Source organism: Podarcis erhardii (genome assembly GCF_964252035.2).
Source record: "Podarcis erhardii genome assembly, chromosome: 8".
NCBI lineage: Eukaryota > Metazoa > Chordata > Lepidosauria > Squamata > Lacertidae > Podarcis > Podarcis erhardii.
The window spans coordinates 90,268,571-90,291,212 of NC_138499.1; the positions used below are offsets into that span (position 1 = coordinate 90,268,571).

At 42.7% G+C, this 22,642-nt stretch overlaps 1 protein-coding gene across 3 annotated transcripts in view; it reads left to right on the forward strand.

Annotated features, from left to right (window-relative positions):
• Positions 1 to 22,642, forward strand: part of SLC24A3 (solute carrier family 24 member 3) — a gene marked incomplete at its 5' end in the record, with an annotated part of 170,946 nt that overhangs the window by 101,261 nt on the left and 47,043 nt on the right. For all 3 annotated transcript variants that reach the window (XM_081872738.1, XM_081872739.1, XM_081872737.1), the window contains one exon: positions 17,216 to 17,292. In XM_081872738.1, coding sequence (XP_081728864.1) covers positions 17,216 to 17,292 — 77 coding nt within the window. The remainder of the gene's footprint in view (positions 1 to 17,215; positions 17,293 to 22,642) is intronic.

A 22,642-nucleotide genomic window follows, 5' to 3' on the forward strand; every position in this document is an offset into this window, starting at 1 on the left:
GATATATAGGCATGTTGGAACGAATTGCAATATTTACTCTGACAATTCATTTTTTTAGTTGAAATGTCTTGGGTTTAAGTTACGTGTGGTACAATCCTATGCATGTTTACTCAGATGTAAGTCCTATAAAGTTCAGTGAGGCTTGTTCCCAAGTAAATGTGCACAGTATTCCAGCCTTGAAAGGAAATTGTAACCTGATAGACAAGCAATAACATTATCTATGAACCTTGACCTGTAATTCTTGCAAACCACTTTTCCTTTGCTAAACTCTTTTCATTACTCTTAATTGCCAAGGCTGCATTCCTGTTCACAGTTACTTGGGAGTAAGTCCCACGAGAGCTACTTTTGAGCAGACGTGAACAGGACTACAATGTTCCCCTGCTTTGTGTATCTTCTGTTATGGCTGAAAAACTAAGAAAGTCCACAGTTTCAAACTCACCTCAACCAATAGCAGGCAGCCTTAGGCAAGCCACCCTTTCAGCCTCACATGGAGATAGTAACTCACATCCGAGTTGGGCAAACTTTTTGCTCCCAGGAACTGCATGGAACAGTGGGCAGTGGGATAGTTGCCAGAGCTCCTGGTGGGTGTTGGTGGGGCTCTCTTTGCTTTTTTACCCACATATGCTCATCCCGCAGTCTCTCTCTCTCTCTCTCTCTCTCTCTCCCTCTCCCTCTCACACACATGCGCCTTCTCCCCTCACTGAGTCTCTTTCCTTCTCTCTCTATCTCTTGAACCCACACTTTCTTTCCTTTGATCTCTACATAGAGGGATGGGAAGATCTAAACCAGGCACATCCAACAGGACGTCTGCGGTAGATCACTGGTAGATCATTGGCTCCCCCAAAGAAGCTGAACAACTGTGGCTCCCCTAAAAAAAAGCTCAGCATTTTTTCTCCTCCCTGAAAAAACTCAACAACTTTGACCTGAACCCCCCAAAAGGGGGTAGATCACTGCCAGTTTTTAACTCTGTGAGTAGATCGCAATCTCATAGAATCATAGAATCATAGAATGATAGAATCATAGAGTTGGAAGAGACCACAAGGGCCATCGAGTCCAACCTCCTGCCAAGCAGGAAACACCATCAGAGCACTCCTGACATATGGTTGTCAAGCCTCTGCTTAAAGACCTCCAAAGAAGGAGACTCCACCACACTCCTTGGCAGCAAATTCCACTGTCGAACAGCTCTCACTGTCAGGAAGTTCTTCCTAATGTTTAGGTGGAATCTTCTTTCTTGTAGTTTGGAACCATTGCTCCGTGTCCGCTTCTCTGGAGCAGCAGAAAACAACCTTTCTCCCTCCTCTATGTGACATCCTTTTATATATTTGAACATGGCTATCATATCACCCCTTAACCTCCTCTTCTCCAGGCTAAACATGCCCAGCTCCCTTAGCCGTTCTTCATAAGGCATTGTTTCCAGGCCTTTGACCATTTCGGTTGCCCTCCTCTGGACACGTTCCAGTTTGTCAGTGTCCTTCTTGAACTGTGGTGCCCAGAACTGGACACAGTACTCCAGGTGAGGTCTGACCAGAGCAGAATACAGTGGCACTATTACTTCCCTTGATCTAGATGCAATACTCCTATATCTCTTGGGAGTTGGCCACCCCTGATCTAAACCTTCCCCCCCACACACACACACATTGCACTGAGATGACCTTACCCCTCCCCTCTCCCTAATGTTTGGTGCTGGGATGTTATGGGGATTCGAACCGCAGAACCACACTACCCAAATCTGCCAGCACCACCACCGTGCTGCCTCCACCACTGGCGGAGAAGTGGTTCCTGCGCCCATTTCCAATGAGATCTGGCGAGATCTTGCTGAAATCTCAAGAGATCTCTCATGCTCCATGAGATCTCATGAGATTTCCGCAAGATCTTGCCAGAAATTGTCATCAATGCTGGTACTGTGTGGATGCTGCCTGAGGGGCTTCCGCTGCCTGAGGTGGCTGCTTCATCCCATCTCATGGGTGGGCCAGCCCTGAGTGAGAGTCCCTACAAAAACACTTCAGTGAAAATGCTTAATGGTCACAAGATACTGACTGACTGGCCCTCTGAACAGGAGCATTCCACAGTGAAACCTTTTGCTACAAGTCCCACTTGTTGAGTAAAGAGCAGTAATGTGTGATGAAAACAAGACGAGGCCTTGGCTTAAAATGTCATTTATTGCTATCTATAAATTTGTATGTTGAAGTATTCATGGCTATCTATGCATTCCCAGCGTATCAAAATAGGTTCTGTTCAGTATAAGTCTCTCCAGAATGGTAGCATAGCAGGGTTATATATATATTAAAAAAAAGAATTTTGTGATCCTATTTCATAATTATCTGGTGTAGAATTCCTAACCAAGTCATGCTCCCTGTGTGCACATGCACTCTGTGTCTAAGATACACTGTGTTTGTATATACAATCTATTTATACTTAAAAGGAGAGGGGAGTCTGAGATTGACACAAGGGCCAGCAGCATGCAACCACTTATGTTCCCCTCAAGAATCCATTTCTGGGTGCTTCCCATTTGGTTTCAGAATATTTTCTACCAGCCAGTGGACCAGAAACGTAATAAGTGGGATGCTAATCCTGTTTCATTGGAGCCTTCTTAATGATTGTGTTACTTTGAACAATGCAATATGGAACACAATATTCAAATGCCACTAACCCCTGTAGCACAGACCATCTCTGTTGTCCATGAGCTCCCAAAGTAACAGTCCTCAGTACTCTTTAAGATCCTTTTTAAAAATATTAGTGTTTGCTGTGGGGGATGTTCATCTGTGGGATGAAGGTGCTGGCCAGGGCTCTGATGCACTGGCACCAACTCCAGGGTGCCCTGGGAATTTTTGCTGCGGGTGCTCGTGGGTGGTTGGACGCTGCCCTCCACTGCTGCCTCTGCGCACTATCTGCTGTGGCCACTGCCTCTGCACACCTCCGCCTTTGCACGCCGCCACCCACCGCCTCTTTGTGCTGCCCACTGTGCCAGCCAAGCATCGCCCGCGGCAGTGGCTACTGAACCAGGACCTGAGCACCAGAGGTAAGGCAGCGAGCAGCACTTGGCGGCTGTGGCGCGCGGAGGCAGAGACCCCGGTCCAGTCGCAGTTGCGGCGCCAGAGACAATCTGTTATGACGGTGCGACGTGACATGACATCATCACGTCATGTTGCAATGTCATTATGGCCCATTATGGCAGTTTTAGCAAATATCCATTTGTTCTGGTGATACTTCTGGTCTGAGGTGCAGATACCACAAGGCATATTTGTCAAAATTTAAAGTACTGTTTCAAATGACTAAGCAGTGCGATGACTTGTAAGAAATTCCTTGTGATTGTTTTTGCACATGCTGCTCTATTTATGGTCAGTGTCCAGTAAGTGCACAATGTCTAAAATCAACAGTAACCTTCATTATAAAAGAAGCCAGACTTAAATTGAGATTGCAGGGGGGGTGTATTAGATGACCCTTGGAGTCTCTTGCAGCTCTATGATTACATGATTCTGTGAAATATGTTATTATGGGATATTCTTAATATATGAAACAAGTTATTACTTGAAAATATTCTAAACCATAATAATTCAAGTGCAAAATCATACATGAAAAATATAGGACAATATATTGATCTGTTATTTGACAACATTTCCGCAACTTTGTTGAAACATATGATAAGTTAACTAATCTGTGTCACTATTGGTCTCCGTTGGACTAGCTGATGGTATATTGCTTTGCTCAAAATCTGAACACCCATACAGTTCAGTTCAGTGCATGGGGTGTTATTTTATTTGCAGCTGCAGCTCACGGTTTTACAACCTTTCTGGCAGTTGCACTTTATTAACATCAGGATTGCTTCTGCTACAAATGAGTTTATGCATGTTACCAAGACAAGCACAGCATTTGATTCCACAAATAGCTCATGATGAGCAGGCAAATGAAGTTGTGGGTAGACTGAATTAGCTGGATCATAATATTCTGAGTTCTTTGAACTATGGATAATAATGAGTCTAATGTAGCCAGAATAAGTTGTTCAACCTGAGTTTGTCAGTTTTGCATATAGTGTAAAATCTAACTATGGAAATAATATAATTAAAAATGCAGTTAGGAACCAGTACCATCTGTACCCTTGAGTGGATCTTTGATTTGTATATCAAGCATACACTTATTTCTGTCTCTGTGCCTTAGGCAAATACGTAGTCTTTGCTTTTCTGTTCCTTTTTCCTATTGCCATAAATTGATTAAGGAATAGTTGGAAATAGTTGGATCAAATCGAATCAAATACCTTTATTGGCATAACAGAATAAAACATTTAAAATCACTGGGATAATTAAAAGGACAAGGCTGAAGCTGTCGAAGGTCATAAGATCATACTGTGATTGTGTGCACTTAGATATTCTGCTTCGCCCTGTCTGTTCCCCGAAGGGATGGTTTGTTAGGAACCCTTTTGGGTAAAATTGTGGCGAAAAAGGAAGCTACTGGAGCAGTGATATCTTTGTCCTGATCTGCCAGGAGAAACCTCGTTTGACTTCTTCTTGGAGTTACAGGCTGGAGGTCCAACGTTTTGCTCAGCATTAGTTGGCGAGGTCTGCTGTGTAAAGAGCAATATAAGGGAATGCAGTCCAATGAATCGGGTCCTCCTTGGTTGCAGCCACACAGGCGGGCTTGATATGGAGGATGTGAGAATCTGCCTTTGGTCACTGCAGAGGGGAAGGTATTCAATCTCGTGAGCAGAAAGGCTCTTCGATGAGAAGGGAGTAGTAGGTTCTTTAGATATTTGGCACAGGTTCCGTGGGGTGTTGTGATACCTAAGGCCTCCGGAGGACAGTATGAGGTAACAAGCGCTGTCTTTCGTGGTCGTAGGGCCACTGCTTGATTGTTTGGAATATGTAACTTTTGTCACATGCTTCAAGGCTCTTGAGAGCAATGCCCAAACTATGGATTTGGATCATCAACAGGGCCAGTACATTGGTATCTGGGGAAGAATTGAGCTTATGTGAAATAACATGATGGTCCCGTCCCAGCTTTTCCTGACTATGTGTTTGCAGAGAACATGGATTAACAGTGCTCCTTCCAGTAACAACAGAAACAATAGCCATTAGTTTCTTCAGCTGATTACCTGACGGAGCTTCTTGTAATCCTTGAATAGAAATGCAGTAAATTATCCTTCACTGTTTATTATGAGAGTGAGCAGTGGTTCAAAAGAAGTATGAAGAAACTGAAAGCTTTATCTGAGCCCTGGTAGAACGTTCCTTTCCTTTAATTTTGTCTCATCTGTCTCTCTTCCTTCATGGAATGTTTGGTGCCATGGTTGGTCACCACCACACTTCAGGATAACATTCTGCTGTTTGAATGTGTTTACGGCCAAGCACAATAGGAGCAGGTGAGCCATAATTTTGATAATCATGCTCAGAGAAATACTTTGAGAGGGTTTCTGCGCTTGTCAGGTATGATATGCATCATTTCGCCATTACTCTGATCTAATAGTAAAATGAACCTTTTCATGCCTCCGAACCACACATATAAGCTCTTGCCTTCAGGCATTCATTATCAGTGCACCTGCTGGCCCCACCACTGACCTCTGTGTGTTTGGCCAAAGGTCTGAAGGGGACTTCTATGCATGTAGGAACATAGGTCCTTTACAACTCTGTGGCAGAAGGTGGGAGTGAGCTAGCAGGCATGACCCCCCGTCCCAATGTGTTCAGTACGTGCAAGATCAGATTTGTGAGAAGAGGATAGGTAGGGCCTGTTAGTGCTTAAGTAACTATCATGAACCTCCATATCTCATTGTCATCACCTTTTAGCAATGAAAACTTAAGTCTGCAATGGGTTTTTGAATGGTTTTAGGAGAGTGCTTTCTGCTTTTGAAAAGTTGGCTGTCCTTCAGTATTAGGAAATGCCCTTCGCCTTGGGGTTTTCTATTAGTGTAGCTATTGATTGAGATCAATGGTCAGGGATGAGCTGTGGGCTGTGGGCAGCATTCTGAGGTGAGCTGTGGGATGAACCCGGTCGCAAGATGGAAGAGCAAGTCACAGCTGAAGGAAAGTAAGCTGCAGTTCCCAGGATTCTTTGTGGCAAAGCCATGTGTTTTAAATGTGCTTTAAATGTATGGTGTGGATGCAACCAAAGCAACACATCATTTAAACCACAAAGTCATAACAGCAACCATTCAGCTACGAGTAATATCAGAAAACTGCACCTAAAAATAGTTTATCTCATTATACAAATACCTCACCAGTATAAAAATATCTACAGTCTCCTTGTAAAAACAGCATCCCATATCCCCTCCCCTTTCCACTGTCCAGACACATATTGTCTCAAGTGAAGGTGAGACTTCAAAGTGCAATAATTAATAAATGCTACAGCAATTTAATGACTCAGTAACGGCAGAGCAATAAGAATAAAGCAAGTACAGCAAAACTATCAGCTAATAGTAGAGTAGTACAAATAAAATAAATACAACAAAATAATAGCTAATAATAGAAAGCAAAAATAAACAACATTGTACCTTACCCTCTTCTCTCCACTCCCAAAGCAGCTGCAGTAGTTTCAATATACAGTGTATATACACAGACATAAAGCGACATGTATGGGATATACTAACTGAATCACTGCCATTTCCACAGTTTCTTGCGTTAGTGGTTACAGTGATCTTCCCAGCACAGCCTCAGCTGGTGGTCTTCCCCTGGCACCAGGCCTCTCCCCCAAGCTCTCACCTGGAAGCAACCCCTGTGCCAGTCTCTTCTCCTGATACACCTTTCTTTCCTTACACCCACTTCAGATTCATCCCACCAGCCACTGTTAGATGAGTGATGCCCGCTTGTTGCTCTAGAAGCTGCTCACACTGCCCCCATCACACCAGTGCTTTAGCAGAAAAATAGAGCTAAAACAGGGCCTGAGAAACAAGAGGGAAGTATTGGCATGCTCAGATAAACCTAGAGGTTTGCAGAAATTTTTGTTTTTAATCTCAAAAAGCACAAACCTAAGGGCACAATCCCACCCCCTGAAAAACAGCCCCGTGAGAACTGAGCATGTTCAGAGGAATATTGAATATTGGTTGGGGGGAGGTGGATTAAAAATGGAAACAGGTGGAAAGACCTGCTGGAGGAGGGCACCGTTGATGGAGGTAAAAGTACGTGGTCACATTTTGTCACAGGTCTCGCTTGCCTTTATTAATGGCCAAAAAGTCTCTGGAAAGTAGAGTGAAGTCATTCACTATTTCTGGACAATAAAATAAGAAAGTGCCCTTTAAACATTACACTTACACCATAGGAGGTAGCTTTCTGTGAAGTGGTTCCCCTGGCATGCCTGCAACCACATGGGCAGGATTTCTCCTCAGAATCACAGCCTTGTTTTAGCCACTTCTCCTTGTGCTCCTTGAATTGGGGATATGTCACTACATGGAAATCTCAGCAATGGCCAGTACTGTGCTGCAGTGTTCTGCTGTTGAAGATGCAAATACATCAGTACTTCTTTTCTGGAAAACTGTCAGGTCCTCAGGTTGGATCTACACTGATCTAAAAAAATGCTAAGGAAAACAAGGTAGAACGGTGCACACCCACCCACGTGTCACTGCTGCTGCTTGAACCCAACCAGAGGTGTGTTTCTGGTCAAAGGCAATGCGCACACAACTGGGCCATCAGATGGTCTCCCTGAGGAGGCAGAAGCAGAGCTGGACCCAGGGGTTGGTGTACTGGAGGCTTGGACTTGCACTGACCTCTCCTCACCCTCAGCCTCCCATCCCATCTCCATCTGCTTTCCTGCCTTGGCAACTGGTGGCAGCAGAAGGATTGGGGCAGTGTCAGGAAGCCAGCCCACAATGGCACCTGCCTCCTGAGGGGTGCCAGAGCTGCACTTCGGGGTGCTCTGGCTGGGGGGGGGGAAAGCCCTGGAACACAGTATGTGTCGCCAGCCAAGGGAATAGAAACAATCCACTTGAATTTTATTTACTTAATGAGAGCTACATACAGCTAGACTGCGTCATGTCTATGACTTTGTCAATTTTGACCGGATATCAGATGTATTAAAATAGCCGAATGAGCTTGCAGTTGCTTTTGTTGACTGAAAAATAAGACCAAATGCACCCTGTGAGGTAAGAACCTCAAGGGTGATATATATGAATACATTGTTCCTTAAATCCCCTCCTGTTTCCTTGTAATTAAAGGACTGCATTTTGAAGGGTTGCATGTGGAGTAATAGCAAATCTGACCAAAATAACTATTCAGTAGAACAATCTACAGCAATAAGTGCCATTGCAGTTTGTGGTTATTTTTGAGAGTGGTGAATAGACTGGGAAATGAGTCAGATTCACGGCCCTCTGTAGCAATCCAGTGCTCAAATGTGTACGTGTCTAGCCCTCAGTTTTATGATGCAAGTGTATATATGTATACTCGGAAGTAAGCTCCGCTTTGTTCAGTGGGTATTAATCTCAGGTAATAATGTATTCTTAATAATAATTGTAATAATTGTATTCTTAATTTAATTAAAAACAGAGCTAAGGTGACTATCAAAATAGATCAGGAGGGCGTCTTCCTTCTGGTACAGTGGTACCTCAGGTTAAGTACTTAATTCGTTCTGGAGGTCTGTTCTTAACCTGAAACTGTTCTTAACCTGAAGCATCACTTTAGCTAATGGGGCCTCCTGCTGCTGCCGTGCCCCCGGAGCACGATTTCTGTTCTCTTTTTTTAAAAAAAATAAATATTTATTAAATTTTCAAAGTTAATACGTAGTAACAGAAAAAGAAGAAAAAACAGAAATACAAAAATATAAAAATACAAAAAGTTAAAAACAATTTAAAAACAGGAAAGAAAAAAAAGAACATGTATAAATTCCATTTACATATTTTCTTTTACCTTACTTTCTAGACCTCCTCATACCACCCTTTCTTATATTCCAGTTCACAATTATTTGTTCAGCAAGTCCTCACCATTAGATCTTTTACTTAATTCAAATCCTTAATTTCTATCTCTTATGCATTACAGCTGAAAACCACTTAGCTGCCATCCAACATCCCGCTAACATTCCTTAATTTTGCAATGTTTCTGTAAATAGTATTTGAACTTCTTCCAGTCTTCTTCCACTGACTCTTTTCCCTGGTCTCGGATTCTGCCAGTCATTTCTGCCAGTCCCATGTAGTCGATCATCTTCATCTGCCATTCTTCCAGAGTGGGTAGTTGTTGTGTCTTCCAATATTTTGCAATAAGTATTCTTGCTGCTGTTGTTGCATACAAAAAGAAAGTTCTATCCTTCTTTGGCACCAATTGGCCGACCATGCCCAGGAGAAAGGCCTCTGGTTTCTTCAAGAAGGTATACTTAAATACCTTTTTCATTTCATTATAAATCATTTCCCAAAAAGCCTTAATCCTTGGGCACGTCCACCAAAGGTGAAAGAATCACGATTTCTGTTCTCATCCTAAAGCAAAGTTCTTAACCTGAAGCACTATTTCTGGGTTAGCGGAGTCTGTAACCTGAAGCGTCTGTAACCCGAGGTACCACTGTACTTTCTAATTCATGTACTGCAGCCATCTCTTCTGGTGTACAAATGGCAGAGCCATCCAAACTATAGGAAACCAATGCAGTTTTTGCCAGTTTAAATGTTGTTGTTGGCATCTGTCTGTCTCGGGAGACAGTGGAGGAATGCACCTTTGAGGTTGAAGGCAAAACTGTTGGAAGGCTACAGCGTCTGCTATGGCTGAGACTGATAGGGGAGAGACGTGTTTTGTTGCAGCTGAGGCAGCTGCTGCAGATACACTATGGTATTTCTTCTCCCTGCGCTCCTCCCAGTGATCATTCCTCTTCTGGTCCCTGCTATGGATACACAGCATGACTCCAGCGGCGTAGCTAGCTGCTTGGGTGCCTGGTGCGTGGGGGTGTCCTGCAGCCGGGGGCGGGACAAGTTACCCCTGGGGGCGGGGCGAGTCTCTCTGACGCTTGGAGCCTCTCCAACGCCTCCCCCTCAGCTGTAGGGCGGCTGAGGGAGAGGCAGACACAAGTCCCACGCTGCCGTTTCTGGCAGTGCGGAACCTGCAGGCGCCTAAGCCACCACGTCACTCCTAAAAAGTTTCGTGAGCCCATTTCTTAAAAAAAACAACTCATTTTGTCACTCAGTGATGACACCATACTTGACACTAGATGGCCTGAACTCCACAGAGAAAACATCCTTCTAACAGAGATCCCTTAAATATATTGCTCTCCCTTCATATTTCCTCCTGCCACTGTGACATACATATTAGTATAATGACACAATAACATTTCATCAGTTCACATAGAGAGTTAAGATGTATACAGCCCTGTTGTAGAATTATTATTTTTTCAGAATTGTTATTTAAATTGTAATCATTTATGAAGACATTAATGAAGTTAAGATGCCAGGAGAAGAATAAAATAATATTGCAGCTGAGATCCATAGGCAGGGCTGGTGCCTGCTAATCAAAAATGGCATGTATCTAAGCTTGGTAGGATCAGACTTGGTGTTATTTGGGGAGAATCAACCTCCCAAGTGCCATATTTGTAGTCAATTTGCAGGGGATGCCTGCAAGCTATGTTCACAACATAAACAGCTGTCAACCTTGATGTGCTTTCTACCCCACTTAACACATCAGAGTGACAGTGCTTGATTAAATATGTCATTAGATTTTTTTATAATAAATATAATATGGATTTTTTTATTATTTTTATAATAAAAAACTATTTCATGCTAGTCCTCACATTATTCATTTATGTTATGTATTTATCAGTTGGAATTCTGACCAAGAAAACACACAAGGCATCATATTTCACTACATTGAAAGCCAACAAGGTTTCCCATAGGCGAGTGGCCAATGTGAAGGCTGCTGATTCACAAGAATGCAAACTGGAAAACCATGCTTCCTAACAAGTTGTGTGTATGTCATGTTATTTTAAATGCTCACGTCCTTTGAGATAGTGTTGCCATACATGCGGATTTTCCCAGACCCACCCTCCTTTTCATATGAAAATTTCTGTCTGGGGGGATTTTTAAAATAAGACAAAATGTCAGATAATATTAGAAAGGTTGGCAGCAGTGCGAGCCCCATGCTGAAGCAAGGAGATCTGGAGCTGTCCCCCAATTGCGCTTGGGAGAGGGCGGCAGGTGTGCTTTCTCACAAGGAAGTTCGCGGCAGGACTTGCAGCCATGCATCCTGCTCTGTGGCATATGGGTTGGCGTGTTTACACGCCGAGGGCCGCAGGGCTTGGGTATTCTGTTTTGGCAGGAGAAGGCAAGCGAGTGGCCTGCTGACACGCAAAGCCCTGCCACCAATCTGTGTGTGTGTGTGTTAATGTTAAACTTTTCCCATCCAAGTGTCCTGGCTTGTGCACAGGGCTTGCTTTGTGTCCCACCTCCCATCCAAGTACTTGGCTTTCCCTCTTGCCTGCGTTGGGGGCCACTCACTCTCTGCTTCCCCACCTCCCTTTCACAAGCTCCTGTCATTCTGCACACCTACGCTGCAAGCTGCTTAGGAAACGCAGACTTAGGAGGCAGATAGGGTGGAGCTCTGACCTTGACGTACAAGTCAGAACTTCTCTCAGGAGTAAGGCCCACCGCAAGCAGCGGCATTTGGGATGCTTTAGTTGAGATTCCTGCATTGAAGGGAATTGGACTAGATGACCCTCGGAGTCCCTTCCAGCTTTACAACTCTGTGTGTCCTCTTTTTTGCTTTTCAAAATATGGCAACCCTATTTTTTGTTGTTGTTTAGTCGTCTTAGTCGTGTTCGACTCTCCATGACCCCATGCCTTGGAAACTCTCACTTTCTTCTCAAAGCTTTTCCTTTTTTATGTCCATGGAGTTTTCTTGGCAAAATACTGGAGTGGCTTGCCGGTTCCTGCTCCAGGTGGATCACATTTAGTCTAAACTCTCGGCTATGACCTGTCCGTCTTAGGTGGCCCTGCACGGCATAGCTCATAGCTTCTCTGAGTTATTCAAGCCCCTTCACCATGACAAGGCAGTGATCCATGAAGTGGAATCCTATTTTAGAGCATGTCAATAATTTTATTGTTTGTGTCAGGTTTTCTCCCTCATCCTGTTATAGTACCTGATACATCTGTCTAGAACTGCCCAGCCTTCAGCATCATAGATCCTGGAATGTAGGGAGAAGAGCTATGGAGTTAAAGGATGATGCCTCGTATATGAGCCTGCATATGCCTGGTATCTACAGATGTGGCCCAGAGCAACCCCCTGATCCTGGCCCCTTACCCTGAAATTGTACTCTTTCCCCTGGAAGTGGAAACCCTGAGATGAAAGTTAAAGCCTGAGACCTGGCAGCCCTATACCTGTCCCCTAGGTACTGGGAAAGGAAACTGCTGCCATATTTGGGGGGCTTCAGTCATGTGCTGCAGGTGCTTCAGCACCCAGGGGCAATCTTAGCGGGTGCCAGGCAGGATGTTGCACTGGAATCTGCTTCATCGCAGCAGCTTGCTGCTTCCGTTCACCCAAAGTTAACGAGCAGAAGTGCTGCTTGTGACTCTCCACTCCCTCTGCCCTGCAGCAGCCCTCTTGGCACTGCACCCAGCTGGTCCTCAAAAGCCCCAAGTTTGGTGCAAATCATAATGGATGCTGCTGACTGGATATGAGTAGGTCACCCAGAGTTCCCAGATACATATACCAGGGATGAAGAGTTCAGTCTGTTTCTATTCCACGTCATTCATTCTTAAGTCCATCTTGTCCTGTGTCTACATCAATCTGTAATCAATAAACCGCATGATAATCCACATTATTTTTCTACCAAATATGATTTACTGAACATGATTTCTGTACACTAAATTACAGGTGGGGTTTTTTACGTATGTATGTTATTTCAAAAAAAATGTATTTTTGTACACACACAACCTAAAATACACATCTTATAAGCATCTTGGTGTGTTTTTAAAGTTGAGAATTGTGTCACAAGATTCAGAGATGTGCAAAAATCAAAGAATGACTGTTTTCTGACCTACACATTAGTTCAGGAAGAACAAAACAGATTAATTCAAGTAAAGCTGCAGACCAATCCTGAACCATCACTCGTGTGTTTACACATGTATTATGTTTACACTTTATATGTGTGCTGTGGGAAATGTCCCTATGACAATTGGTGCAAATCATAATAGATGCTGCTGTTCTTATTGCTGAAGAAATAGAGGCGTACCAGGAGCCCCTAGTTAATAAGTGGATTACATCCCTTAGTTTCAATTCTCTTAAGCCTCTGATTTATCCTTTAATCATGTAAGCAAGTCAGTAGCAGGAGCAAGGCTAAAGCTTTTTCTGGCTTTTATAATTTTGTTGTGGGACAGGGGAGGGGAAATGGTGTGATAGTAGTTTATAAACTTATGAATGATGCAGAGTGAGTAGATAAACACTGTCTCTTCTCCAATACCACTAGATTGACAGAAGCCCCTGGTTTCTGTTTTGATCCCGGAATGTCATGTTTTTCCTTAGGACATCTCTATTTTCATCAGAGAAATGTTGGAGGGTATGTAGTTATGCAACCCCCAAGCCAAGGAGATAAGTAAGCATACAACTTTTAGAAGATATCTGAAGGTAGTTCTGTATAGGGAAGCTGTTTAATGTTTAATGTTTTATTATGCTTTTCTGTATGTTGGAAGCCACCCAGAGTGGCTGGGGCAACCCAGTCAGATGGGCGGGGTACTACTACTACTTCTACTAATGGAATAGGATGTTCCTATTTTCATCAAATGTTGGAGGGTATGGTGTGCACATATGCAAGCGAGGGGGCTCCGCGTCCTCTATTTTGCTCTTCAAAATATGACCACCCTAACCGATGGTCTGTTGATGTTCCTGGAGCTGGGAAAGCAAGACACACTTGCCAGATATAAGAAATAGTTTTGCAGTTTGCAATGTAACTGACAAAGCAGAAACGTGTGGATTTTTGCACACAGCTGGCAAGAAGCAAACTCTTCAGCCACAAGACCTCTAGCCATTTGAAAAACTTGCAATAGTGACAGAAGATCGAGGCCCAGGTATAACATCTGCAATCTATAAAATTTACTCAGTGCATTGGTGAGTTAACTTGACCCTACTAAACATCAGTGAAAATGTGATTTCAGCTATGAACTTGAACTAGGTCTGTGAAAAAAAAGCCCTTTAAGACTATTTCAGTGAATAATAGACCCTAAAACTCATATATTGGTAGACTAAGATAATTGTGGTACCAACTCCTAGGAAGCTGGCAAGGATCTATCCTGGTGCCTCACCATATTGCTGGAGGGACTGCCCCACACCCAGGACCTATCTCCACATGTGGTGGGAATGTACAAAAATCCAGCCTTTCTGGGTAGCATGCCTATTTATGTTATGATAAAGTTAAGGTACAGAAAGGATTTTTAAATCATTTTATAAGAAGGAGTGTTTGGATGAGATATAATAACCTTCTTGAAAGAAAAACTCCACACTGGTTATCGCCCATCGAAGCTATATCAATTAAAAAGATAAATATGGGAAAGAATTGGGGCACGTATAAAGAAATTATTGAATTTGAAGAAGGGAAAGCAAGATGAAAAAGAAGAGAAATACAAGAATGGATCACAAATTTGTTTAAATATTATCAATTAAATGAGGTATTCCAAAAAGACAAGGAAAAAAGGATTTATGTAAGGAGGTTCAGAATACAAGAGTGATATTATGAAATAATGAAAAATTAATCTCCAAAATTTATAAATTTCTGCTGAAATGGCAGACAAAAGATGAAATGATAAAGGCATCAGTGACTCAATGGGCAATTGATACAGGCTACATCATAGAAATGACGGTGTGGGAGAAACTATGGTAGACAAAAATGAATGTCTCGACCTGTTTTGCTATAAAGGAAAATATGCAAAAAACAATGTATAGGTGGTACCTAACCCCAAGCAAGATTGTAAAGATGTACAAAAAAGGATCCAAAATGTGTTGGTAATACCGTGAGATGAGAGGGGACTTTTATGCATATGTGGTGGTCATGTAAGCGGGCCAAATAATTTTGGGAAATGATTTATGTAGAACTAAAAAATGTTTATGTTTACATCCCCTCCAACAACAACAACAACAGAGGCCTTCTTACTAAGTATAATAAATGATGGCATCTTCAAGAAGATGCTCTGTCTCTTCCTATACGTCAGCCAGTCTATGTGCAGAGATGGAAGGAAAAAGAAATCCCAGCAAAAGAGCAATAGCAAAAGAAGTTGATGTGAAGTTAGCTACCGTGACAGCAAAGATAAATCAAGATGAGACATGGATAAGGGAGGAGTGGGAATACTTTGGAAAGTGTATAAAGAGGTATAAAAGTCAAACTTGCAAGAAGCGACAACTAGGAATCCAAGTAGAATGTACTTGGGTGGAACAAAAGGATATGCAGCTTAATAAAGATCAGCTAGGATGGCAAGGAGGGATAGGCTGGGAAGTACTGAGATATGACATGAGATGATCGAAAAAGAATTTAAAAAATTGAAAAATGCATTAAAAGAATTTGATATTCCAAAAAAATAAATAAAATAGCAAAACAACAATTGGAAGTCAAACCAGAATTAGCTTTACAGTGGAACCTCACGTTACATACCGTCCCCCTTATGAACGTTTTGGGTAACAAGCTCCACTAACCTGGAAGTAGTTGCTCCAGGCTGCGAACTTTGTCCCGAAATACGAGCGGAAGTCACACACTGGCGCGCCATTAGCAAAAGCACACCTCATGTTAAGAACGGTTTCTGGTTACGAACGGACCTCCAGAATGAATTAAGTTCGTAATATTAAATATTTTTCAAGACAACAATCTGGATTTACATAATAAATAATTAATAAGTTATTTATTACAAGCAGCAAGAGGCTACATAACCACATATGGGAAAGGCCTTTCTGGCACAATGATGGACAATTGGTACAAAACAGTTTGGAAAACAGTCCACCTTGAGAGATTAACAAATTAACTGTAGCTGACACACAGACAGATCAAGAAATATGGATGTACCCTGGTGTGGTTTGATTTATTAACATATGCCAATATTCCACGAAAAGGAACACAACCCGCCCCCTTCACATCAGCAGTTGACTCAGTCTGATTGATAAAAATTTAAATGTAAACATAGATTACTATCTTCACACCCCACATTTGAATATACCAACACTTTCTGTTGTTTCATGCGTAACTGACTAATACTCAGACTTAATCTAAGCACAACCCCAGGGGCTCATTTCCCTTTCTTTTTGTTTAAACAAATTCACAAACCAAGAACTTATACATTGAGCACCAATAATGAACTATATGTTGTAGTTATTACTGCAAATTTGTTGTGCTATTTTTGTGATTGACAAATGACATGAGGATACTTGGTCTGTTTATTTGTATCATTTATTATGCCTATGATCCTTGTTTATAAAACCCAATAAAAAGTTATTTTAAAAAGTAGTACGGTAGGCATCACCTTGATTGTGAGCATTGGGCATCATTTGGCAAAACAAGCGAGGAGGCAGGGCTACGCATTGCAGGTCCTGCTCCTGGGTAGTGGCTAGCAGTGCCAAGGCGCATAACACCAGTGGCTTACCGTATGCTGTGGCTGGGAGCTGCTCATCATGTCCAAGCATGATTGCCAAACTAGCCAAACATAGGCACCGAGCGACGGCCTTTGGTAAAAGCAGGAGGCACATCCTCAGTTGCCACTTCAGCAGTGATGACCAAGCAGTGCAGTCAACCCTTCTCTCCTTATGCTCACCACCACTATTTCGGAGTTCCTAGAAACAAGTTCTCAAATCAGTGCTCATTGGGGCAGACTTAAAGCAACAACACAGTGTAGTCTAGCCATCGTTCAAATCATGTGAGGAATCATAAGCATAAAAACGGTAAGGTTCCTAAGAATGTATTATTGTCTTGGCTACAGTTACAGTTTTAATATCATAATCTAATTATGTGTTTAGAAAGTGCTCTTATAATTGCTCTTATAATTATGTCCAGTAGTACAACTCTGAAGATTACAGAACACTGTGTTTAGAATTTGTTGGCTGTGCCCAAGGCAACTTGATGACACAGACTGTTACAATTAATGTAGCATCAGATTTCCCAATAAATGTTTACCCAAAAAGGCTTAAAATGTCCAGGGGACAATGAAGTAATTTAAAAGTAACATGAACAGTATGATAGTTTCCATGGCAGGAAAATGCAAGGATTGTCAGCCTACAGAAGCACTTGGCTTGTTTAATTAAAGTATCTTTACTATGAACTAAATGAATGTTTCCATTTGCTTGATTCTTTGCTTTTTCCTTCCTAGCGCTCAATGAATTCCCTAATGACATCTTCACAAATGAGAACCGGCGGCACGGAGCAGTCGTTTTGCACGCCTTCTGTGTGAGTCACCATTTGCCTATATGCATATTATGTTTATTTTTTTAAACAAAAGAAAATCTTACAACATTAAAAAACACACGTTACAACATACAAATTATAATTGAGAGATAACGTCAGCAGGAACAATTATCAATAATGCCAATCTGTAGTCACCACTGGCCTCAAAAATGCCTTATAAATATTTAAAAAACTTTAAATGTTCAGCAGCAAGTGAAGATCTATGGCTACCACACAGTGGCGCTGGGTATATGGGGCATGAGGGGCTTCAGCTCCCTCAATATTTTGAGCAGGGGACATTGCCCCCCTCAATATTGTAGTGGCTACCATCCCCCGCTGCCCCTGGGCAAGCTCCGGCGCCCTCCGCAATTGCCTGAGCGCTGGGATGGGCGGGAGGCTTGGAGGATGGTTTTTGCCCTCCCCGCCACCTGCTGGGATTGCCAAAGTGACCCTGCAAGCGTGGCCTGATGGTGGCGGGGTGTCACACATGTGATGTCATGCGCACGTGACAGCCCCCCTCCATGTGGGGTCCAACTTGGCGTGCCTGCTACCACAACAGTGTTTTTAAAATATATATTTAGCCATTTAGTCATTTCTCACCAGAAATTCCTTGTAGGAAGCTGTTCTTGTCTTCCATTGCACTGATTCACTTGTCATTTATGCCAGCGTATTCAGGGTTTGTAGTTTACAGAATCATTGACTCTCTTTGAATCCTTTTTGAATGGACCCCAAGAGAACTTGATTGAATCAGTGAGTCACTTTTCATGTCATGTTAAGCTGAGCCAAACCTTGGCTGAGCACACAAGCACTAACATGACAGGCTCCCAGAGAGGAGCTCATAGGCACTTTGCACCTGTGGTCTTTTTCATGACTATGTTGGCACCAGCCTAAGGAAATAACAAATGAGGAGAGTGCTATTGCATCTAGGCACTATTTATTTACTTTTATTTCTTATATTTATTTGTCACTGACTGCAGCCCCCTCTCTGCCTCTTTAAAAAGGCATAAAATACCACATTTAAAGTACCATTGAAAGGTTAAAAACCATTATTAAGTAAAAGTTCTTCACTTACAATAACATTAAAAATGGCACACCCTACCTTGATTATGTTGTGAACCATCCTGAGATCTACAGACGAAGGGCACTAAATAAATAAATAATCAATCAATCAATCAATCAATCAATCAATCAATCAGTAAAGTGAAATGCCTGAGTAAAAAGTCTCCACTTGCATACCCTTCAATATTTCTCTAATAAAAATAGGGACGTCGCAAGGAAAAGCATGACATTCCAGGATCAAATCAGAAACCGGGGGCTTCTGTCAATTTGGGACTGTCCCTGGAAAATAGGGAGGCTTGGAGAGTCTACACTTGTCATCTGAAAGTTGATAGTGATGGCACCAGGCACATCTCTCTGGGGAGACCATTCCAGCCAGGGAGTCACCACGGAGAAGGCCTGATCTTGTGTCACCATCTTCTACACCTCCCTCACCAAGAAGGGCCCCAGATGATGAATTTGGGTAGATTCACATGGGGAGACACTATCGCTTAAGGTTTTGTGGTCATGAGGCACATAAGACTTTATAGGTCAAAACCTGCACTTTTAATTGAGCCCAGAAACTACCTGGCAGCCAATGCAGTTGGGCCAGGATCAAACCTCCTTCTTCCCATTAACAGCCTGGCCACTGAAATGGCAGGCCACTGTTTCCTGAGTGTAGGTGCAACTCATATCATGGGTCTTTTTCTCTTCTGTTCATGAGGAGCAGCTTCCTTTCTGTAAGCAGCCAACCCCTTGAGAGTACAGCTGCATATCTTCAGACCAGGCAAGCAAAGCCCCCAAATAACCAGCCAAATAATTAACATAGACGTGGCTACCAGAGCTTAAGATGTTATACACAACTTCTAAAACTTAGGTTGTTACAGAAAATAATTATCATACCAATAAGCAACACAACTCTGACCATATGGATGTACGCTTCAGTTGCCATACGTCTTTTCCTTTAAAGAGACATCTCAGATAACACTATAAACTGATAACGCTATTAATTCATTTATGTTCTTGTTGTCAGAAATAGGACATACATTATTTGAATTGAATAACTCTCTTTAATTAAATTAATCATTTTTGAGTTTATATAATTGGGTACAAAACATGTTGTCTGCAACTAAATATACTGTGATCCCTTCCCTTTAACATAACTGATGTGGTCACAATGTATGAAGAACCATATGAGTGCCTCCTTCACCTTGGGTGAAACATTGGGGAAATTATACATGTGGCAGAGAGCTTAATAGACTTGTGTGCAAGATGTGCTCTGACCTTCCATCTAAATTAAAATCAGTTTTAAAATGCCGAAAGAAGTAATGAGCTTTCTTGCCATTAGTCTTTCTTTTGTGTCACTGAGAGAAACTGATATGAGTTTTTATGGGATGAGTTATTCAGCTAATTTGAATGTTTTCTCTACTGTTAGGCTGTTGAAATTCTGAGAATTCAGTTCTAACCAATAGACCATTAATTAATTCCTTGCTTATCTCTAGTGTCTTTATAGGGTTGTGTTGTGTTGAGATGTTTTATTTTCTGGAATAAAAGGTTGTGTTTGCAGAGTATCCTTGCTTGCCATTTTCATGCTTGGATGTTTACATTAGTATTTCTGTGACAGTGAAGTGCTGTATTAAAACACCTACTCTTAATGTTATTTGTGTCTCCATATGAACGTGGGTGGCGCTGTGGTCTAAACCACAGAGCCTAGGGCTTGCCAATCGGAAGGTCAGCGGTTCGAATCCCCGTGATGGGGTGAGCTCCCGTTGTTCAGTCCCTGCTCCTGCCAACCTAGCAGTTCGAAAGCATGTCAAACTGCAAGTAGATAAATAGGTACCGCTCTGGCGGGAAGGTAAACAGCATTTCCGTTCGCTGCTCTGGTTTGCCAGAAGTGGCTTAGTCATGCTGGCCACATGACCCAGAAGCTGTATGCTGGCTCCCTCAGCCAGTAAAGCGAGATGAGTGCCGCAACCCCAGAGTCGTTCGCGACTGGACTTAACTGTCAGGGGTCCTTTACCTTTACCTTTTTATAAAAGCTATGTGCCGATCCCCTGTCAGGACTAGCACTGCTTCACATTGGCTTGGCCCTTTAATAGCACACTGTTTTTACCTACTTTGAGGACTTCAGATGTTGAGTTTGTTATCAGGCACTCCATAGCTTAAACTGGAAACTTGATGGCTTTAACTTGGGAGAGTCTGGTGAGTTAGTATGATCTGCAAGCAGCTTAGGCTCACCTCAACACCCTTCTCAGACGCAGAGGAGGGGTGGGGACCTGTGGTTCTCTAGGTGTTGAGGACTTCAGCTCCTATCAGATCCAGCCAGCATGGCCAATGGTCAGGCATGGGGTCCAAGAACATGTGGAGGACCACCAGTTTCCCACCCCTGCGCCAGACCCTGCTTTTCTTCCTTTGTTCAATTGGCAGATCAACATTTTCTCATTGCTGCATTCCAGCTTTCTGCTTCCCACTCAGATCTCCCAAGCCGAGGTTGTGATACACTTGGATTTCTAACAAGATCTTGTGTGCAGTACTTTTTTAGCTAGATATACTTGTTCAGTAATCAAAACAAGACTAGAAACCTATCATAGTACAAGATTACATAGTTTTGTCCTGTAATCCACAACTCATGTGGGTTTTTATGTGTGGGGATGTCTGCCTTGAAAAGTGAGGAGGGGCCTAAGGTCTCCATCCCCAATCCCCAGCACATGATATTTCTGTCATCTGCCATCCCCTCCACACTCCCCTTTCAACCTCTGAGTTGGGAACCAGGCATGGCCTCTCAAGAGTTATTTGACTAAGAATACCTCAGCCAGTAATTCCTTGTTTAACTGGAAGTGATTAACCTTTTCGTGGAAATTTTAATCCTTGCTGCTTATTTTTAGCAGTGGCTCCCCACATGCGTTTCTGACCCAGTTGTGATATTCAGCTTGCACGAGGCCATCTACCAAATGCAGACAAAACTCTGCAATGGCACTTGCTGGAACCATTTGTCACATGGAAAAGTTGCAGTTTAGCTTTCCATATGCTGGGTTTCGTTTTTGAAATATTCTCCCATTTGACGTGTTCCAGCCCAGAAAGGACTCTACTGTATGATGTTTCTGTATATTTGATTTGGCTCTGTAATTGTATGTATTTAGTGACCAGCATCTCCTTGTAGTAAGAAACCTTTTCAATGATAATAGGCTAGGTAGGGACCTATGCCAATCACAGGACTTTTAGTGGTTTGAGAAAACTGGAAAGTCATCGCAATGTGGCTGCGAACATGATCAAATTCACTGGTTATTAGGTGCTAGATTTTGTAATGGAACATTTTAACCTGGCACTATTATTGGCTTGTAAAAGAGGAAATAACTGACTGAAAAGTTTGTTTTGCTTAGACATCACATCTTCTGGATTCTTGACTGAACATAACAAAAAACGGGGAGGGGTTGCCAGGTCTCCCATGTTCAACCTGGAGCCTCAGGTTTCTCGGACAAATAAGTGAGATCCCAGGGTGAGGACAGTATCAAGATGGTGCACTTATTTTCTGCCTGACCTGATGAAAGCTTTTTCTATTCCATGCTTGCCTGGCTCCATCCTGCAGACGCACTCAGGCTCTTCCCCTAACTGGCAGATGATATCATAAAACACATCTGTATCCCACCAGGCCACCTTCCGATCTGCCTGGCACTACCCTTAAGCTACAATGCCAGGAGACATGGAAACTCTAGATCATTCACCTTCATAGAAACCTCCCTTGGAAATCAAGCTCCAAATTTTGCAAACCTCCCACATGAAAACTACATTTGTTTAGGAATAACCGGAACATTTGACTGGCTTAAGTTTTCTAGAGCCTACACATATTCAGTGAAAAAGGGCCATGGAAATGTAGAGTTTGAAGAGACCAGGAGAGCCATCTAGTCCAACCTCCTGCAATGTAGGACTCTTTCGCCCAACACGGGGCTCAAACCCACAACCCTGGGATTAAGAGTCTTATGCTTCACTGACTGAGCTATCCCAGCAATCCAGAGGCAGCCCTCTCAGGAGGCAAGATGATGAGGCTCCACAGAGAGTGGATTTTAGGTGCTGATAAGGGCAGAAGGCAAAGAAACAGACATCTGTGACTCAGAATCCACCAGGAAGTTCTGTACAAGCACCACTGAAATGAAAGGGAGTTGTGGCTTGTTTCCCATGGATTAATGTCATTTTTTCCTTTTGTTATAAGAAAAAACTGCTCCTTTTCTCTTATGGGGTATCCAGGAGCCCGTATTGAGTCCTTAAGTAGATTCCCTATCGGCAGGAGAAAATAACAGAGGCCAACTAGAGAATATTGAGA